Source organism: Talpa occidentalis, unplaced genomic scaffold, assembly GCF_014898055.3.
Source record: "Talpa occidentalis isolate TD23 unplaced genomic scaffold, MPIMG_talOcc4v2.1 talOcc4.15, whole genome shotgun sequence".
Classification (NCBI taxonomy): domain Eukaryota; kingdom Metazoa; phylum Chordata; class Mammalia; order Eulipotyphla; family Talpidae; genus Talpa; species Talpa occidentalis.
This window is the reverse complement of record NW_023601543.1, coordinates 62,611,804-62,633,786: the sequence shown is the minus strand read 5'-3', so window position 1 is coordinate 62,633,786 and position 21,983 is coordinate 62,611,804. Positions and strand designations below refer to the sequence as shown.

At 37.6% G+C, this 21,983-nt stretch overlaps 2 protein-coding genes across 9 annotated transcripts in view; one reads left to right on the top strand and one right to left on the bottom strand.

The window, feature by feature from the left end:
• CASK (calcium/calmodulin dependent serine protein kinase) overlaps positions 1 to 21,983 on the bottom strand; it is a 392,726-nt gene that overhangs the window by 124,376 nt on the left and 246,367 nt on the right. For all 6 annotated transcript variants that reach the window (XM_037512504.1, XM_054695766.1, XM_054695765.1 and 3 more), the window contains exon 6: positions 1,261 to 1,363. In XM_037512504.1, the coding sequence (XP_037368401.1) occupies positions 1,261 to 1,363 (103 nt within the window). The remainder of the gene's footprint in view (positions 1 to 1,260; positions 1,364 to 21,983) is intronic.
• GPR34 (G protein-coupled receptor 34) lies at positions 10,848 to 18,070 on the top strand. 3 transcript variants are annotated; one of them, XM_037512505.2, is made up of 4 exons: positions 10,848 to 10,966; positions 11,614 to 11,703; positions 12,753 to 12,813; positions 15,844 to 18,070. In XM_037512505.2, exon 4 carries the CDS (start codon positions 15,923 to 15,925, stop codon positions 17,060 to 17,062), a length of 1,140 nt encoding a protein of 379 aa, XP_037368402.1. In that variant the 5' UTR covers positions 10,848 to 10,966; positions 11,614 to 11,703; positions 12,753 to 12,813; positions 15,844 to 15,922; the 3' UTR covers positions 17,063 to 18,070. The 3 variants fall into 3 exon arrangements, with proteins under 3 accessions (XP_037368402.1, XP_037368403.1, XP_037368404.1); XM_037512506.2 differs by lacking the exon at positions 12,753 to 12,813; XM_037512507.2 differs by lacking the exons at positions 11,614 to 11,703; positions 12,753 to 12,813.

Sequence of the window (21,983 nt, the reverse complement as noted above, 5' to 3'; positions counted from 1 at the left end):
CCTCCTTCAGTCAGTCTATGATTATAGATGAAAAGTTTTATTATAGAAAATAAAACTAAGTTTTTAAAACTATACTCTATTTGCAGTTTCTCATATTAGTGGCAATGATTAGCTGGAACAGAATGCAAAGTTAGACAAAAATTTAAACATACTTTTAGAGGACACTGTGGTGAAATAACAATTTAAAGAGTATAACTATGACATATGGCTTGTTTTTCAGTGGATGGTCTGTGTTACTACTGCTTTGATGTTTTAGTAATAGTGAATTAAACTAAATCATTCCCTGTGCAACAGATGATTATTTTGATCGTTATCACTTTCTAGGTGATTGAATTTAATACAAGCATTCTTGATAGATGACAGGTTTAAAAGATTCTGTTTATATTTTCCCTATTTTTGAAGGCTGGCAGTTATTTGGAGATGAAAAAAGGTAATGTCCAGAAGACTGACAGCTTATGGAGAATTAACGGAGAATTAAGTAATCTGCAGTGGAGAATTAATGGAAAATTAATGGAGAATTAATGGAAAATTAATGGAGAATTAAGTAATCTGCAAAACTAAGGAACAGAATGAAAAACTGGGCAGTATCCTGAGCTGGAGCCTACTGAAAGGAATACATGAAAAAAAAAAAAAAAACAAAACCCAAATACTTGAATCTGTAATTAGCATCCTCCTCTGCATACTGGTGAACAATGTTTCTATTTTTCCTTCTTTTTTTCTGATATGGGAAAGTTCTAATTATGTTTTGCTTCAGCTAATAATAAAATCAGTGCAAATGCACATATGCTCGCTTTTCCCAAATACAGATTGATGGCTTGAGCGGAACTTTTTGACAAATGACAAGAGTAAAACAGTATGAAATTAAAACTGAGAGATAGTGCTGAATCTGAAAGTGGTCAGTCATACATTTTAGATTCAACTTCATTTGACCACTTCAAATTTTAAAAGTCACTTTGCCCTAAATATCATCTTCAGACGTTGTTTCAGACGTTATTTCCAACTTTGTATGTAGGTTCTCTTCTCTGATAAATGTGGAGGGTACAAAGAGCAAAAGGAGAGTCTAGTCTTAAGGGTTTAAAATTCTAGTTAGAACTATAGAACTATAAAATTGGAAACTATTTTATGGCATCTTTTTTGGGGGGGGGGGTGGAATAGGGTATAAAATACCCAGGATGGGCTAAAATTTAGTTTGAAAGTTTTATTATACCAGACTGAAAATGAAAAGGTATTGAAGGAAATGTTTTCAAAAAGTGGTCTTACCTCCAGCTACAAGTCCAGACTCTCCTAATTGAATAGCTACCCCAAAGCCCCCAAGTTTAACAGGTGCTGAGTTTTCCTTTGAGGCGAGGAGAACACAGTGGGGCTGAAAGAAAAATAAACAACAAACCAAAGATAAGAATTAATTGAAGAGGAACAATTCAACTTATAGAAAACCATATAATAGGACAATACAATAACACATTAAAAATTCTGGAATTAATTTGGATGTTTGAAATTATTTGTCTTATATTCACTTTTGGCTGATTTCTCCAAAGACTTACCTTTCTTACCTAGTATTTTTCAGGAATTCTTTGCATCCAAGATTAGGATATAATGCTAAGAATTACTCAAGAAGCATGGATTTTTGAAAAGACAGATATTATCTGCTTCTTCAATCAATATTCTTTTTCTTTCAGTGAGTCCATGTTTGTTTTAAGGAATAATCTATTTTACCACTTCTCCCAAAATGTTTTTGGAAATCTCTGCCTCTACCTATAGAGCCACTATATCATGGCCCTTAGCGATGCTGATGGTCCTTTCTTTGTCTCACTCCCACCAACCTCTTTCTTAAATTTATTCATTCCACCTCTAAATAAGAATTAGAGTCAGATTTGATGACTTGAATCGAGCTCTGCTCCTAGGGAATTCAATGTACTTTCCGTGCTTATCTTTTCTCTGGGTTGGCTCTTCTCTCTGGGAGACAATTTGTCAGACACTTGTCCCATGCAAAGGCATCCTTCCTGAGGAGTAGGTGCTAGACCAGGGCTCCCTAAGCATCATATGTTTCATGGTCACAATGATAATTTCTTTGTAGGACCTTGTCCTCTGCATTTGTGTTTTTCTGGGATCTTATTGAGGCTGACGTCAGGAAAGGATTTATTGTGGGGACCTTTGGTTTCTGCTCAAATACTATGCTTTCCAATAAGACTGATATTATACATGAATTGCTTTTAAAATATGGGTTAAGGGCCTCACCGGTTGTGCAAGGGGTTAAGAGGCGGCCTATGAAGCTATCTGCAGCCACTGCAGCTCGAGTTCGATCCCCAGCCAAGGAGCTACCCATATGGTGCAGCAGACCTCTCCTGACTCGCCCACTGCTCCCCTCAGCAGTGTATTTCAGTCAGTCTGCTTGTTCTGTTCCACACTCTGTCTCTGGTGAATCCTCTCACCCCCATACCTCTGGCCTATACCCCAGTTCTTGTATGCATAAATAAATAAATCTTTTAAAAAAGAAAAAAAAAGAGAAGAGGTTTAAGGATTGAGACTTGGTGTACACCCATATTTGAAGTCAGGAAGAGAACAGCCCAGCAAACAGACAGTGAAGTAGGAGGAAAATCAGAGGAATTGGTGCTCTGAAGTCAAGTAAAGACATTGTCTCAAAAAGGCACAATTAGGGCCTCCCCGGTGGCACAGTGGTTAAGCGCTGGGGTGCGAAGCTGCCCGCAGCCTATGCGGTGCCGGTTCGATGCCCGGCTGCTCCCCGGCCACCGGAGGAGGGTCCCACATGGCGCGCAGACCTCTCCTGCCGCCTGCTGCTCCCCTCACCATTGTGCTTCGGTCCTTCTGCCTGCTCTGCTCCCCGCTCTGGCTCTGGTGAATCCTCTCACCCTCCCGCGCTTCTGACTGTACCCAGTGCTTGCATGTATAAACAAACAAACAAACAAACAAATAAATAAATAAATCTTAAAAAAAGGCACGATTAATAGTGTTCAAAGAGGGCCTCCCCGGTGGCGCAGCGGTTGAGTGCTGGGTTGCGAAGCTGCCTGCGGCCTCTTCCAGTGCCAGTTCGATCCCCGGCTGCTCCCCGGCCGTCGGCGAGGGTCCCACATGGCGGCAGACCTCTCCTGCCGCCGGCTGCTCCCCTCAGCAGTGTAATTCGGTCCTTCTGCCTGTTCTGCTCCAGAGAATTCACTCTCTCACCCTCCCGCGCTTCTGACTGTACCCAGTGATTGTATAAATAAATAAATAAACAAATAAATAAATAAATAAAAAAAATAGTGTTCAAAGATACTGAGCAGTCATTTAAAAACTGATCATTAGATGTGGCAACATGGAGTCATAGGTGTTCTTGATAAGAGCAGTTTTGGTGGAATGATAGAGACAAAAATCCCCATTGAAGAGAGAAAAAAAACAGATGATGTGGAGACACTAAATTCAGATATTTTCCAAAATGTACCACAGTAGGACCTCCCTGGTGGCATAGGGGTTAAAGACACAATGCTATCAAGCTATCACCTTCTACTGCAACATGAGTTTGATCCCTGGCCAAGGAACTACACATATGGCTCAGCAGACCTCTCCTGACTCACCTGCTGCTCCCCTCAGCAGTGTATTTCAGTAGATCTGCCTGTTATGCTCCCCTCTTGGTCTCTGGTGAATCCTCTCACCCCCTGTACCTCTGACCTACACCCCAGTTCTTGCATGTATAAATAAATAAATCTTTTTAAAAATTTACCATGGTAGAGAGAAATGGGATGTAGCTAGAGAAGAATGAAGTCAAGGAAGGTTTTTAAAACCTTTTTAATATTTTCAAATGGAGAAAACAGATTAATAATGTCCATGTATCTATCACCTAGCTTTAATAATTATGGATATTCTGCCATTCTTACTTTGTTTATCTCCAGGCAATTATGACATCTTCTGAAATATTTATAATAATAACTCAGATCACTTCACCTGCTAATAGCTCAGTATTTCTAAAAGTAACATAAAAATGACCATAGTATCATCACATCCTACAAAATTAATAATAATTCTTTAATATCATCTAATACCAATTCACATTCAATTTTTCTTGACTGCCTCAAAAATGTCTTTTTATAGTTGGTTAGTTCAAAATGGTTTTCAAGATTCACATTTGAGGGCTTTATGTCTTTTTTCTCTTATTCTGTAACATGTCTTCCTGATACCTTTTATTTTATTTTATTTTTTTAAAGATTTATTTATTTATGCATACAAGAACTGGGGTACAGGCCAGAGGCGTGGGGGATGGGAGGATCCACCAGAGACAGAGTGGGGAACAGAACAGACAGATTGACTGAAATACACTGCTGAGGGGAGCAGCGGGAGAGTCAGGAGAGGTCTGCTGCACCATATGGGTTGCTACCTGGCCAGGGATCGAACTCGTGCTACAGTGGTTGCGGATTGCTTTGTAGGTTGCATCTTAACCCTGTGTGCCACCAGAGAGGCCCTCCTTGATACCGTTTAAAATATGTTCATGCGGGCCTCTGCGGTGGCGCAAGGGATTAAGATGCAACTCTGACCTGTACCCCAGGTCTTGTATGCATAAATAAATAAATCTTTAAAAAAAAAGTTCATGCCATTGATTTACTAAGATATACTCTGTAGATTTACTCAGTAGTGTCCCCTACAATCTGAATTTGGCTAATGGTATATACAAGGTGTCATTTAATATGTTCATTAATACCCTGTATTTCATATAAATTGGTAGTTAGATCTGGAAACTTGATTAAATTCAGATTCAATTTTAATTTTTTTTGTGATAGTATTTCATAGGTGTTGTATCTACTGTATCACATCAGAAGGAACATGTCTGGTTTGCCTACTTTTAATAAATTACAAGACTATCAGTGGGTCTATCATTATTATTATTATTAAGTTTGCTATCCACTTAGCAGCCATTGATGTCTAGCTCCAGAAGTTAGTAAATGAATGGCAAATCAATAAAATTTGATTACATTTTTAAAGTGAAGGTTTCCCCCAACACTTTATTATGAAAACCATAAAAAACAGAAACTTTAATTGTATGTACAATAAATACCCATACATTTACCACATAGATTCTGCAATATCATTTTGCTATCAATATATTTGCTTTATCAAATATATATCTATACTTCCTCTATCCAACCATCACATTTCTGCTGTCATGCCCCCAGTGCAAACCACTATTCTGTTATTTTTTTTCACCACATGTTTGCATTGTCTGTATTAGAGCTTGATATACACAGAACCATTATTATATAAGGTTTCTCTCACTTAAGTATGTTTCTGAGACTCATCCATTTTGTTGCGATCACTAGTTCATTTCTTTTTATTGTGACTAAGTGTTTCATTGTATGACTATACCAGTTTGTCCATTCTTCTGTTGATGTACAGTTGGGCTATTTCTTGTTTTTTGTATAAAATTGCCATGAAATACTTTCAGAATAACAAGTTGATTTCTAGGCAACTTCGAAAGGGGACCAATGAAGGATTTTTGTAATATTATGAATTTACAGATTTTAGATATTTGATGTTTTAATCAATTTGCAGTCATTATTCATTTTGATGTTCAATTTGTCCCATTTTTGGTCAGTGAAACTCTTAAATTAGCTCATGTCTATTTGTCAGATGAGGAGTCTGATAACTTCCTTGCTTTCAGGCACAAGAAGATACTTGGCGCTTGTCTTGTCCATTTCTTGCCCCCTATCTTGAATCAGTCATTTCTTTAAACAGCCCCCATTTTTTTTTAAACTGGGAAAAAGTATTTAAACCCACAATATGGCTATTAGATATATTATTACTATTAGATTATCACTGCTTCAACTTTTCAGTGGACAAAGCTAAAAAAACACGTAGCTTTTGGAAGAAACATAAATCACTAATTTATGCTGATGATTCTTCATTCTCAATTATGGTTTTTAAAATTTTAATCAAGTAATGTTGGTACCTAATGACATTAACATAATTACTCATTGCTTTAATCCTCTGTGTGTGCTGTCATAGAAGTTTCACAGTAACAATGTCTACATTACCAGTAACAATAAAACCATTATATACTGTTTAAGAGTCCTTTGTGGTTCTTTTTGTCCTAATGATATATCTTTTTTCAAAAGATTTATTTATTTATGCATACAAGAACTGGGGTACAGGCCAGAGATGCGGTGGGGGGTGGGTGAGAGGATTCACCAGAGTGGGGAACAGAACAGGCAGATAGACTGAAATACACTGCTGAGAGGAGCAGCAGGAGAGTCAGGAGAGGTCTGCTGTGCCATTCGGGTTGCTCCCTGGCCGGGGATCGAGCAAACTCGTGCTGCAGTGGCTGCAGATAGCTTTATAGATTGCATCTTAACCCCTTGTGCCACCAAGGAGGCTCCCCTAAGGATATTATCTTACCAGGTATGCCCAGCTAAAACACTGTTTTACTACTGAATAAAGCAAGAACTCATGAGCCTATGCTGATATAAATAAAGTAAATGAATAGGGAAGAAGGAAAATCTTTTCTTTAAGTAGAAAATCAATCAATAAATGTAGAAGAAATTCTAGAATTTGAAAATCACCACTTGGCAATTTACTACCATAATAATTGATTCAGGATTGATTCAGGTAAGAATCATCAAAGGGTGAAGAGTGATATTTATATAATGTAAGCTTACTTAAGTAGATCCCCACAGGATACTTATTAATTACAAAAAGTAAGATAGAAATTTTATAGAGGGGAAGCCTGGCAGATACCAATATCAAAGATATCATTGCTGGGGCCTCCCTGGTGGTTAATACACAACCTATGAAGCTGTCCGCAGCCACTGCAGCACGAGTTGGATCCCCCAGCCAGCCAGGGAGCAACCCGCATGGCGCAGCAGACCTCTCTTGACTCGCCTGCTGCTCCCCTCAGCAGTGTATTTCAATCTGCCTGTTCTGTTCCCCACTCTGTCTCTGGTGAATCCTCTCACCACCACCCCCACCTCTGGCCTGTACCCCAGCTCTTGTATGCATAAATAAATAAATCTTTAAAAACAAATACCATTGCTGGTAACAGGATTAAGTGATAGTATATGTTCCCTGAAGGTCTCCTTCACTGAGAAGAACTCAGCAGCACTGCTATAGTATTCCTGCCAAAGAACACAGTGGATCTAATCATGAGGAAACATCACACAAACCCCAAATAAGGAGCATTCTAGAAAGTAACTGGACCATCCTCTTCAAATCCTGTTCTGGATTAAAGGAATCTGTCTCTGGTGGGTCCTCTCACCCCCCACACCTCTGGCCTGTACCTCAGTTCTTATATGCATAAATAAATAAATCTTAAAAAAAAATAAAGAAACTTAATAGCTAAATGCAATAAATGACCTTGTTTTTATTTTTGTTATAAAATATATTAGGACAATTGATGAAATCGAAACAAGGTCTGAATATTACATAATAGCAATCTTTCAATAAAAAGTCTATGATTTTGTTGTGCTACGGCTATTAAGGGAATTCCTAATTTTTAGGAAATATGTACATGGAGAGAGACAGATAAGAGATTGAGAAGGATAAAAACAAATGCAGAAAAATATTACCATATGGAGAATCTGAGTGAAGGGTGTCTGGAATTCTTTGTTTAATTCTTGTAACATTTCTGTAAGTATAAATTATTTTTTAAAAATGAAAACCATCCTATTTTAGAGTTACTTAAAAGAATTCTCCTAGCAGTTATGCTTTCAATTTGTTGCAGTGAGGTCAATTTGTTTTATTTATATTTTTATTTAATTTGGTGCCTTAATTATGTAAATCATGTACATAGTTCCAAAGTCAAAAGGTAAGACAAATACCATTCTGAAGGGGCTAGCTTTTATTTCCTCCCTCTGCTTCCAATCTTTCCCTCCTCACTGGCAATTATTTGTATAAGTTTTTGGTTTGCCCTTCCATTCTTTAAAATAAGAAAATATATATAACTATTCAGAATTTTCACATAATAATTTATCTGAGGTAGGTAATTTCAAACTAGTACCTAGAATTTTTCAGAGAGGTTTGATTTTTTGCTTTTTTTTTTTTTAAAAAAAAGGGACATTTGTGTTGATGGGAAAGATACTCTGGAGACAAAAAAGATGCTAGGAGGGGAGTCGAGGGGGGATAATGCACAAGTGGGTGGAGGGGTTGGCTTCAGTGACAGTGAGGAAAGCACCAGATGCCAGAACATGTGGATGTATGAAAATGAGGAAGTCCTCTTGCAACCAATGCTATTTTCTAGTTACTCTGAAATAAAAAAATGACTACGAGGTGGAAATATGAAGAAGAGGGAGTTTGCTGACAGTTTGAGAAGAATGAAGGTACAAAAATAAGTATTTTCAAAGAATAGGAGAATACATGGACCAAGGCAATGGTTCTCAAACCTTAGCATCAAAATTACATAATTTGCTGACCTCCAGCTACAGTGGTTCTGGGTTATAAGGTCTTGGATGAGGTCAAGAACATGCCTTTCTAGTAAGTTTCCGAGTGAGAGGGATGTTACTGGTCTGGGAGCCATGTTTTGCGAATCACCAGAGTAAGGAAATGTAGCAGGACCTCTGGCAGCCCAGGGGCCCACTTGAGGTTTGTGGTCATGATTTTGAAGTAAGGCCACTTAGCACGACTGTGAGTTATAGTCAGCAGCCTTCATTTCAGCTGGGAGTGTTCAGGCCTGGAGTAAGCGGTGAGTTGAATCTTACTAGGATTTGAAATTTAGATAAAAAGAGGATGGTGATATCAACAATAGATGGCACCAAACAAGAATATCCATTTTTATTTCTTCTTCTTTTTTTCTTTTTCAAAGTCTATCTTTATATAAATAGAAAGTTTAAGATTCCAAGAAAGGAGAAAGCAGAAGGATAAGGAGAACAGGATACAAACTTATAAACTAAGAACACAGAGGCACAAAGTAGAAAGTTTGAAAGGAAAAGGAAAAAAGCTCCTATAAAGGAATAATTGATAAGAAATTATTATCTGGTTGCAACAGAGTCACCAAGGGGCTGATGATCAAGATAGGATTAGTATTCCGAAAGGGGTTGATTTAGGTGTGGGGAAAAAAGCATAATCCAGAAAGAACATACTGTACTAGATTTATTATCAGTATTATTTTTATTAATGACGTAACATTATTTTACATACTTGCTTCTTTTTTCACAATATAGTATTTCTCCCCTTAGGTGTGGTCACAATAACTCTCCCACTACTGAAGCACCCCTAGTCTTCCACCACAGTTCACTGTGCTCTCCACCTGCCCCCATTTTCTTCCCTCCCCTTTTATATTAGATGTTAAGAAATGAAATGCAAATTGGAAGACAACTATTTAGACATGAATAGGACCTTGAAAAGATATTTGTACAACTATGTTCATCACAGCATTATTCACAATGGCCAGGGGTGGAAGAAACCGAAATACCCAAGGACAGATGAAGAGATAAAATGTGGTGTTTATACATGAGATGTTTTGCTGTCTTAAAGCAGAAATACATCTTGTGACATAGGTGAACCTCGAGGATATTATGCTAAATGAAACAAGCCAGTCATAAAAGGACAACACCGGTGATTCCACTCAAATGAAAGAGCGAGCTCAAGTAGTCAAAATCAAAGAAAGTTAGAAGGTTGGTGGTTCCCAAGGACAGGGGAAATTAGTGTTTAATGGTCAAGGGTCTCAGTATTTCACGATGAAAAAGTTCTAGAGATGTATTTATCTGGAGATGTATTGCTAGAAAAAGTTCTAGCGATATATCTCTAGAAAAAGTTCTAGAGATGTACAACAATACAAGTATACTTGACACTATTAACCAGGACATTGAAAAATCCTTAAGATGGTATTTTTCATGTTTCTTTTTTTAACTCTCCCTCCCCCCACCAACTCTTGCAGACTAACAGAACAGAACATCAGAGTGATCATCTTCCTTTTCAGAGATTTTAGGAGGAAGTAAGAGCTACAAAATATTTTTATTCTAGTGATTTAAAATTATTCTGTTGCACGTGTCATATTTATAATATGCTAAAAGCTTTGGGGAATATAATATTCAGAAAAACGTGTATACGCAGAAATAATCAGAATGTTAGATAAAGTCTAATGGATTCAATATTGCTTGGTGTGAAGTAAACAAAGAAGCAGGGTGACAATTAAGGGGAGGATAAAAACTAACTCTTCATTTCAAATGACAACAAAAAAAGGGGATAGGACATTGAACTGCAGGACTAGCAGTTAACAAAGATGGACAGATAGTGGTTAAATATTGGACTAGAGCCAAAACAAAAAATGTAGAATTCCGTATTTTTTTACTTTAAAGCATAAGTGATGTATTAATTAACTTGGGAGTTTATCATAATGATGAAAGGGGGAGAGTACAACCACAGATCTCATCTAGTCCTAAATTATAAGATTGTTGTAGAAAGTAAATCCAAAGTCTTAAAGGAATACATAAAAATACGCTAAACAATGTATGATTCAAATAAAACTTAAAACATTTAAATAGAAGAATTCATGTTAGTATGATTCCATAAAGGAATGCCATTTTAGGTGAAAAACTTAGTTTCTAAAACGAATTCAGAAAAAAACAGAAATTCAATGCTTGTACTTTAAAAACATGTTGTGCATCATTTCTTAGAAAAAATGGAAAATGCTTATTTCTACTAAAATTTATAAATCCTCCTTATTTGGGGGGATGAGGGAAAACACACCACAGTTTTCAAGGTGGCAGGTATTCATAAAAAATATAAATAAGTTACTAGAGTTAATTGTTGATTGAGCTTAAAGTTGTTGCATAGCGGTGGGATTTTAAAAAATATTTTCACAAGGGATCAAAGGTCATCTTGAAAAAAAAATAGAAAAGGGAAAAAAACCTATTACCACATGCACATATACAAAAAAACAGAAGAGAGCCCCAAACCAATTGCACCACCACCGGATGGAGAAGCCCAGCTGAGACATCAAGACAAGTGAGTGTCTAGGGAAGCTCCTTTTACTTCAAGAGAGCCTGCACTTGTGAGTATTCCTTAACTTCAAGTATATAAATGATCCTTTATTTCCGTTTAAATTTGATATATCTGAGTACTAAAAGTGAAACCTGTTTCATGGTGACTAGCAATATTTGGTTTTTAGAACCCTGAGTAAATATCTTAAATTATAGCTTTGACTTAAAATGAGACTGTGTTTCCTTCGTTACCTAAAGTATTTTAGGACGCTGGAGGTATTTAAGTTCATACTATCAATAGCGCCACGCTGTTTATAAACTGTATTTTGATTATTGCCGTAAAGACTTGCAGATCTAGTTTATTCCATTAAAAGTTATTTTCATATGCAACAAATTTTATTCTAGTGTATTAAAATAATCTATAACTTACTAACTTTATTAAGATATGCTGTTTCCCTAGTTTCAATGACAGTATTTCCTTTATTATGTTATTACTATTTTATGGTAATTATACCAAACCAATTAAATTTTGTTTTGTTTCCAAAAGTAAATCAGGCAAATGTAAGAGAAAAAAGCAAAATACATTCTAGTTAATTCAACACCTCAAAATTTAAAGAGTATTTTTTTAGACATAGTTTTAAGTTTATAATAAAACCAATGTACTACCTATGGTATTATTTCCAAAGTGACCTGCTTTCAATTTTTATTCTGTATGCAGCAATTAATGCAATTTTGAAGTATGGCCTGAATGACTGTCATTGTCAAGTCAAACTATAAATGGTGAAAGGTTGCTATGATTGCCAAATAGGTATGTATTTTAACACAGCGATGTGATGGACACATTGTAAAAATCAGGAATTAAGTTTAAAATGGATTCAAACCGGGGAATTAGTTTATGAAAATCTGGGCCCCAGTCACCTAACAATGGTTCTAAATGATCGCTACTATTACTGCTTAAACCAATGCATTGTTTTGCTTTATTGGTGATCTTGTTCAACTATTATTAACTAATTTCACTTGCAGATTAAGTTTAGGCAGATGTTTTCAGGATATGTGCTTTGTGTTAACAGTTTTCTAGAAACATCTTGATTAAAGTTATCAGGCCTAGAAGTAAGTTTGAAAAGATAAGCTCTGGGGGTGTGTGCTGAACTTTCTGGTGAATGATTTGTGATTCTGTACACTCTGGAGTTACATATTATAATGGATACAGCAAATAAAAAGATTAATACCTTTTCTGCTGACAGAACTCATAGGGTAACACTGCTGGTCATATGTGAGTAGGAGTGAGGTTACAGATCTGAGTCGTAACCTGGGTACTGCCATTTAAGAGCTGTGTGTCATATGTAAAGATCACAACCTCTTGATCTCACATTACCTTTTTTCTAATACCTACCTCACAAGGCTATTGTAAGGATTATGTAAATGAGATACTATAAATGTGCTTAACGAAGTGCCTGGCATACAGCAAATGCTAAATAAATATTGGCCAATGGCTCAGCCATCTAGTTCAATGTTTCAATTCTGAATGCATGTTAGAATTCCCTGGTTTAAAAGAAAGCATTGCCTGCAGGCTGTTTCAGAGCAATTAAATCAGAAGATCTGGGGCTGGAATCAGATACTGGTATCTTTAAAAACTCCTCAAGAGGATTCTAACATGTAGGCAAGATGGAGAGTCACTGATAATCTCTTCTATGTTCTACAAAGTATTCATTTGGTGGTAGTGTCAGAAAAACTGGTGATAAGACACTGATTGCCTTCCAAGATAGACTGTTTCATTTTAAAAAAGTATTTCCTTAAAAGGAGGCAACATCTGTCTTTGCCATATCTACTCACTGGTCCTTGTTCTGTTTTTTGAAGGCACATATCACAAAGTGAAATCCTTTTCTCCAGGGCCTTGTAAAGTGTTCAGATCTCCAGGGTAAGGTACCTACTTTCTTCAACTTGCTACTATGACATGATTAGAGTTCTCTCTGTTGCTCTGTAGCCTTTCTAAGGATGCTGCTAGGAATGAAACACAGTCCTAGGTGACGCCCTAGGGTCTTGAGATAGAACCAGATTCATAGTAACAATTTCATTTAAGATATGCCATATCTGTCTGTCAGTTCAATCAAAGAAAAGTCTTAATTGAAATCACTTGAACTGCTAAATGTGGCAATTGTAGTCAAATGCAGTTGGGTTTTAGTGAATGTAGCTAAAGCCTTACTTGTACTTAGCCATTGATTTTAATATCTACATGTAGAACTTTACATATTTTCTACTACATTCCCTCTTTCACATAATAATATTTATTGTGCTATTTTCTACACTTGGTACACAAAAGGAGACAAAATATACCTAGTTCCTAATGCTGGAGTTTAAAATACAGCATGGGAGAAGAAAAATAAAAACTACTCATAGAAGACTTGTAAAAATTATTTCAGCTATCTGACCTCTCAAAATCATGCCACTTGTCATATCCTTCTCATCAGTGGCTCCGCGATATTCCTACCTGAGCCTCTCTGAACTCCCTGCATATGCACACAACACAGGTTCCTCTCCAGGCACCCCTTTTCTCTTCTTGTCACCCAGATTGCATTGTCAGCTTCATTCTTGGCAGCCTGCCATTCTTCCTAGATTGCCCTATCCTTTTAGAATTTCAGGTCACCAAAAACATGCCTGTAAGTTCTACAAACTTCGTGAAATCTGTCTTCCTGCAGTTGAGACACACAACAGACTAGACTGTCTTCCTGCCTCCCTCCCTCCCACCACTGTCCTGAACTCTGGAGACATGCTCTTAACAGGGATTATATAACTTCCTCTTGGCCGGCCAATTCCCCTTCCCTGGAATCAATTTCCCCCCCTCTACAACACATTTTAAACTGGAATTTTACCTTCTACCAAAATGTTTTCTTGATCAAATTGTAGGTAGAGTTTTAAAAAAGGTTAAGTTCTTCCAGACATTTTTCTGTGTGTGTAATGTCAAAACAGGAATTTAATTATTGGAATTGAAATTCACTTTATGTTACAGCATTCATAGTTTGAATGCACACTTCCTGAAAATGTTTACCAAAAGCAGGGCTTGTCTTGTTCACCTTGGTTTTCCAAGCAGTACTTAGTTAGGTATGAAATGTTTACTAAAATGAGATCGGGGCTTCCCCAGCGGCGCAGCGGGTTGAGCGCAGCCTCTGCAGCGTGGGTTCGATTCCCGGTTGGCCAGGGAGATACCCACATGAAGTGGCAGACCTCTCCTGTCTCACCCGCTGCTCCCCTCAGCAGTGTTTTCAGTCGGTCTGCCTATTCTGCTTCCCGCTGTGTCTCTGGTGAATCCTCTCACCCTCTCTGCACCTCTGGCCTGTACCCGAGTTCTTGTATAAACAAATAACTCTTAAAAAAATAAAATGAGATCAAAAGGTGGTTTTTTGTAAAAGTTAATTTTCATTTAAATTTTTACATGCCAGGATTCCTCTCAGGCATTTTTAATTTCTACAAACAAGAAAACTGAAGCTTAGAAAAGATTAAGCCTGGGCCTCCCCTGGTGGCGCAGTGGTTGAGCACTGGGCGGTGAAGCTGCCCGCAGCCTCTGCAGCGCCAGTTCGATCCCCAGCAGCCGGGCGAGGGTCCCACTTGGCGCACAGACCTCTCCTGCCGCCCGCTGCTCCCCTCAGCAGCGTACTTTGTCAGTCTGCCTGCTCTGCTCCCCGCTCTGGCTCTGGTGAATTCTCTCACCCTCCCGCACTTCTGACTGTACCCAGTGCTTGTATAAATAAATAAATAAAATCTTTTAAAAAAAAAAGAAAAAAGATTAAGCCTAAGGTCACAGAATTAGTCAGGTCTGATTATGATTACCTCGCTCTGAACAGCTTTATGTTATAATTGCTAAGAGGCCGCTGTAGAGAAATAAGAAAGGAATGTGGTGAGACCTCCTGGAACCCGCTCCTCTCATCCTACTTTTTCATGATGGGCTCTCAGATTGAGCTCTTCAGAGCAGTCAATATCTGGGAAAGAGTCAATAACAAGTAGCATTGCTAACATTCTCTGCTATCACGAACAAATGGAATTCACATAGTATCAGTTATAAGGTTCTAGCAATCGTCTTAAATTACTTAGCCCAGGGCATTTACATACAGTAAATTTATTTATTTATTTATTCAGGGCATTTATTTACTTCACAATCTTCGACCACACACCCTATTTTCCAGCTACTGATCACTCGATGCTTCCAGTTCAGCAGTGACTAACTGGCAGCTGTAAAGATCTGAATTTTATTTGGCTACTTCGCTCTCCTGTTCAGTGTTACAAAAGGCTGCCTAGAGAGGCAGGTGCTGTGCTCTCTTGGTCTATTAAGTTACTTGCATGTCCCTGTTGGCAAATTATTTTAATACCCCCAACTTGGTATTTGGTTGAAAAGGAAAACATTTCAGGATCCTTCAGTCTATTCTCATTACGGGACTGCCACAATTTATCTGTCACCTGCCACAGGGCAGTATGTGTCAGAATGAATGAGTGCCATGTATGAGGGAAAGAGTCACGGCCGACAGGAAGGTGGCAGGGCCAACAGTGGGCCCAGTTGGTCCTGCCTTTATGCGAGGGAAATTGATGCTCATTTTTGAAAAATACGAGCTGATATTTCTCTTCATTTTCATCTCTATTTCCATAACAACCTCTGTAAGAAAGATGATTTTACAGTTTAGTTATTTAATATAATAAATGGAACAAACCTTTAACATAAACTGCAGTCATGGGAAAGGTTAGAGCAGGACATTGCATAAGATTCTACTATATTTGCTGCTGGTTTTGTGATACCATAATGCTGCTATCTACATAATGTATAATGTAGATATCCAAAATGATCTAAAGAAGGATAAAAGTTTCTCACAATGTCTGAAAATAAATCATTTATTATTTACACTGTAAGTTAAATTAACTATTATGAAAATAGCATGACTCAATATTCGACTTTCTGTTACAGGAAGAATCTAAAGACAGAAAAGCTACATACAAGGAATATGTCATTTAGCACCTTCACTTTTTGATCCTTACAGAAGACAATGAGAGGTCACACCATAACAATGACAACTACTTCAGACAGCAGCAGCTTTCACTCCTTCCAGGAACTGCACTTGACAACTAATCACACTGTCCAATTGCCAGACAACTCTTCTGGAGCATCAAATTCTATTAACTGCACCATGGATGAAAAATTACTTTCCAAAGTGTTAGCAATATTCTACATTGTCATTTTCATTGTAGGACTGGTTGGGAACATAATTGCCCTCTATGTATTTCTGGGTATCCACCGCAAAAGAAATTCAATTCAGATTTACCTACTTAATGTAGCCATTGCAGACCTCTTACTTATCTTCTGCCTTCCTTTCCGAATAATGCATCACATCAACCAAAACAAATGGACACTAGGTATAGTTTTTTGCAAGGTTGTGGGAGTACTGTTTTATATGAACATGTATATTAGCATTATTTTGCTTGGATGCATCAGTTTGAATCGCTATATAAAAATCAATAGGTCTATACAACAACGGAAATCAATAACAATCAAACAAAGTATTTATGTTTGTTGCACAGTATGGGCAATTGCTCTTGGTGGATTTTTAGCTATCATTGTTTCAGCACTTAAGAAAGGAGACTATAATTCCACAATGTGTTTCCATTATAGAGCTAAGACAGGTAACCGAGGAGAAGCAATTTTTAACCTATTTATTGTAGCAATGTTCTGGGTAATTTTCCTACTAATAATCCTTTCATATATTAAAATTGGCAAGAATCTATTGAGAATTTCTAAAAGGAGGTCAAGATTTCCTAATTCTAGTAAATACACCACTACAGCCCGGAATTCCTTTATTGTTCTCATCATTTTTACAATATGTTTTGTTCCCTATCATGCCTTTCGATTTGTCTATGTTTTGTCACAGCTAGATGAAAAAATATCTTGTTATTGGAGGGAAATTATTCACAAAACCAATGAGATGATGCTGGTTCTCTCATCTTTCAATAGCTGTTTAGATCCTGTTATGTATTTCCTGATGTCCAGTAATATCCGCAAAATAATGTGCCAAATTCTTTCTAGGCGATTTCAAGGGGAAGCTAGCAGGAGTGAAAGCACTTCTGAGTATAAACCGGGATACTCCTTGCATGATACATCTGCCTCAAATAAAATTCAGCCTACTTCTTAAAGCACTTGAGGTGGACATGTTGAAGCAAATGATAAAAAATACAACCTCTTAATTCCTTGAAGAACTAAAAGTTATAAAAGAAAGCTCTAGCATTTACAATCAGGTCATTTCAAAGCTCTTATTTGTGATATTTCATTTCCTTAATTGTAAAATATTTGAAAAGCTCACACTCATCACTAGATTTTAAATCTCTACATGAAATCTATTAAAAATTCATTGTAAGCTAACCTCTTAACACAACAGAATAAGTAAAGAAAATGCATAGTTTCTCTAGTCACTCTAAGATTATTAAAAAATTCAGCACCTAATACTAATTTAAAGTGTGTTTAAAAGTAAGTTAAATGATTGAGGACTGACTTAAAATGTTAGAACATATATGTTCATTGCCATTTTAAAAGCTGTATAATTTACCACTGTATTAATTTATGCCTAAATCTCTCTAACAGATAAAATGACAATAAAATTCTTATAAAATGCAATCACCCATTATCTATCACTGCTTAGACAAAAATGGAAAGAATTTAAATACTGTACTTGAAAATCAAACAACAGATGAGCTAAGAATCCAAAAGCCTAGACTCAGAACTTAAAATTGCACCTTACTTAGAACAGATTTATAAACAACTCAGTTTTCTTGGATGCCACTTGAATGGAGGACAATTGAGATGTGCACTCTATGATATAGTAAGTTGACTTCCAGGTATAATTCTTATAGCACCACTCAAACACATATACAAGAACACAGGTATAATGATGCTCACTGAACTATTGCTTATAACAACATATTTGTTGAATAATTGCATGAGTGAATGAATGGAGGATGAATGAGCCAGGAGGAAAGGTGGGAAGGCTGCTGAAAATAATTTAAAATGTGGGTGTGTTTCAATTCTTTTCCTGGTCAATCTATTTGGATATAGCTCTATAGTAAATCATACAGTTGTAATCTGGGGAATTTGTCATTAAAAAACAATCATTCTCAAAAGTTTAGCTAGCATTTGTTCAGTTATTTGGTCACACAGAGAAACAGAACGCAGCTGACCGAGTAGGAAAAACTTGTTATGACCAAGTCCAAGAATCCATTCCTAAGTTTCTCTCATAGAGTATGAGAATTTTTTTCTTTTTTTTTTTTTAATAGAGGCGTGTTTTATTTATTTATTTATTTGTTTGTTTGTTTTGTTTATACATGCACTGGGTACAGTCAGAAGCGCGGGAGGGTGAGAGAGTTCACCGGAGCCAGAGCGGGGAGCAGAGCAGGCAGAAGGACCGAAGTACACTGCTGAGGGGAGCAGCGGGCGGCAGGAGAGGTCTGCGCGCCATGTGGGACCCTCCTCTGGTGGCCGGGGAGCAGCCGGGGATCGAACCGGCGCCGCAGAGGCTGCGGGCAGCTTCGCAACCCAACGCTCAACCGCTGCGCCACCGGGAGGGCCCATGAGAATTTTTTTCTTTTTGGTGTAGAAGAACTGGTGTGTAGGCCAGAGGTACGGGGGTGGGGGGAGGTGTGTGTGAGAGGATTCACCAGAGACAGAGTGGGGAACAGAACAGGCAGACTGACTGAAATACACTGCTGAGGGGAGCAGCGGGCCAAACAAGGGTCTGCTGTGCAATTTGTGGTTTAGCTCCCTGGTTGGGGATTGAACTCAGGTCATGGCAGTGATAGCACTGAGACTGAACCCCTAGGCCACCAGGGAGGCCCATAGTATGAAAATTTTTTATAGTGAGAATACATCTTGAAACTTCAGGTAGATCATTGTTTGGGAAATCAGTATTAAAGAACATGAAGAATTTTAATAGGGTTGAATTCATTTTAATGAAATTTAGCTTGTATATAGTTAGTGCTCAGTTGTATTTCAATAGATGTATACAGTTGATTGAATAAAGAATAGATCAAAGGGCCTCCCCGGTGGCGCAGCGGTTGAGCGCTGGGTTGCGAAGCTGCCCGCGGCCTCTGTGGCGCCGGTTCGATCCCCGGCTGCTCCCCGGCCACCAGAGGAGGGTCCCACATGGTGCGCAGACCCCTCCTGCCACCCGCTGCTCCCCTCAGCAGTGTACTTCGGTCCTTCTGCCTGCTCTGCTCCCCGCTCTGGCTCTGGTGAATTCTCTCACCCTCCCGCACTTCTGACTGTACCCAGTACTTGTATAAATAAATAAAAAAATAAATCTTTAAAAAAAAACAGAATTATACTTAAGAAAAGAAACATTTGAGAATAAAATTTGGAATTCACAGAAAAATTAGAGGTGTAGAAAAAAAGGAATAAAATTTATATATATATATATATATTTAAAGATTTATTTATTTATGCAAACAACAACTGGGGCACAGGCCAGAGGTGCGGGGTGGTGGTGAGAGGATTCACCAGAGACAGAGTGGGGAACAGAATGGGCGGATCGACTGAAATACATTGCCGAGGGGAGCAGTGGGCGAGCCAGGAGAGGTCTGTTGCGCCATGTGGGTAGCTCCCTGAGCGGGGATTGAACTCTGGCTGCAATAGCTATGGACAGCTCCACAGGCTGCGCCTTAACCTCTTGTGCCACCAGGGAGGCCCCTAAAATTTATATTAATTACTTTGCCCACATTATGCTAATACTATCTAACCCTAAATTCAGTATTTCTGTTTCAAGATTTAAAATACAGATTTCCCCTCATGTTCTCAGCATGAAAATAAATACTTTACTGGTAAACCTTTTATATCCCTACATATCTCTATAGAGAACATACAGTTTGAACATAAAATTTCACTAATAACAGGCCTTAGAGTAACCTGAAAATCTGAGAATGTTTCTAAATTTTTAGAGAAACATGTTATAGACTTACCAAATTTAAGGCAATTTATTACATATAATCTTTCATTTCTTACTGAGCACTAGAGTATGCAAGCAGGAAATACTGTTCCTATGTTCCCCCAACCCAAGGTTTACTTCTATAAGCATGAAGAAAAAGGAAATTCAGAAGTATACACATATCCTCACCTTGCAAAAGATCTTCAGAAATAGTTTCTAAATAGCACCTCACATATGCAAAACCAAAAAAGAGCAAAAATAACTGCCTGTCTGTCAGCGTGAGAACAAAATCCTAAGTATCAGTTAGTTTTGGAGAAGAATTCCGTGTGGAGCCAGGTTTGATGGTGGCTGAATTTCCAAGAGCAGGTCAATAGAAAAAGTAAATTCTGTTCTAGTACAGAAGGTTTTATTTTCAGCTTCTTTCTAAAATGGATTCGTCACTCCTGCTGATACAAAAGTAGAACTAATATAATTACAATTCTTTGAAGCAAAGCCTTACTGAAAGTTATCCACAAGAGAAAAACAGCATGAAAGAGTTCTCTCAACAGGCAACCTGGGTTTTGCAGAAACGTGTTAATGGGCTAATTATTTTTTAGGCTTTGAAATATGAATGGAAACTTATTTTACCAGATATCAAAATATATTCTTGCAGTCAGTAAGGGAAAACTGTGGAGCAAATGTAAGGATAAACTTGTCAATGGAACAGAATACACATGATAGACGAAAACGATATGACAAATTAAAGGTTCTCAAAAGGGTAGGAGCAGAAACAAATCAGAGGGAAACCTAAAATTCTGTTAGACAAGACATTCTAGAAGTTTGCATAGTTGGAGTGAACGAATTTCTATTTATTTATTTATTTATTTATTTTTGTCTTAGACAGACTCCTGAGGGTGTCCAAACTTAAAAGACTAAAAAGATGTGTAGTAAATGTTTGAATAATAGTTTAATGCTATAGTTAGAGAAAAAGGAGATAGAACGTGAGTGTTGGGCATGATGGGAGAAGAAAGGGAAATACAGGATTTATATACTTAGAAATAGGCCTGAAGAAATGTGTCACCTGTTTAGCATTTATCAAAAATGTCTTTGTGTTTCTTTGCCAAAAATAAAAAAATAAAAAGAACGAATTTTTAAAGAGCATCCTAGAGACTCTGATAACACTCTCCTCCCTCAGAGAGAACTTCTGCAAATCAAAGGGGACATCATGAAAAACATTTGGGAAGGAAGGGGTGGGTTAAATAGTGCTGTGCCTCTTTAAAACAGAAACCCAATTTATAGCCTCAATATACATCACACCCCAAGAAATTAAAAGATCAAAGATCCTCTTACATATAATGAAACTACTAAAAGAATGGAAACACTTAAGTGACTAACACATTTATGGATGAGAAAGAACTTTATTATAAAAACAATAGAAATCACCATAGGGAAAATGCATAGATTTGACTAAAAATTTAGATTCTTTTTTGTCAAAAACCTTAAACAAAAAATAAAAGCAAAAGCATCCAGTGGGAAAAATATTCACAACAGATATGACAATTGCTGGAGAGCTTTTTATATTTCGGCACTAAGAGACACCACAAATTTAAAAAAGAGACTTGCATTTTTGATCAGAAGAAAGCATTTAAAACCCAGAATATAATCTGAATGTGTCAACTTGGAGAAGAGAGAAACTCAGGCACTCATGTTGGATGATGCGGTCTTTTTTCATAGCGACAAGGCCCACCTGAGAATACATGTCTGTAAGTGGCTGCTGTAGGGCTCCAGGTTCAGTCTGGTTTTCAGATGAAGACCTGGAGGGTTGACTGGGTGGTGGGACAGTGGGGGGGCTCAGAACTAGAATGGACATGATAGGTTTGTCCTAAACTTCTATTTTGCCTATTATTCATCCCTTCCCTTCAAGGTCACATGGAAGGGAATGGGAAGCAAAGTAAAATATATTTATGTATCCATTCCTGGGCCAGGTATTTGATACACACTAGCATCTGCTCTTGACTGCATTGTGATATGTGTCAACTGTACATATGAGGGGATGCACAACGGTACCTTATATTTCATAGACATTGTCTCTGCTAAGACAATATTTTTTGTTTCATCTGACTAAGCACATCTCATTACTGAGATGTGTTTTGTTTTAAAAAAA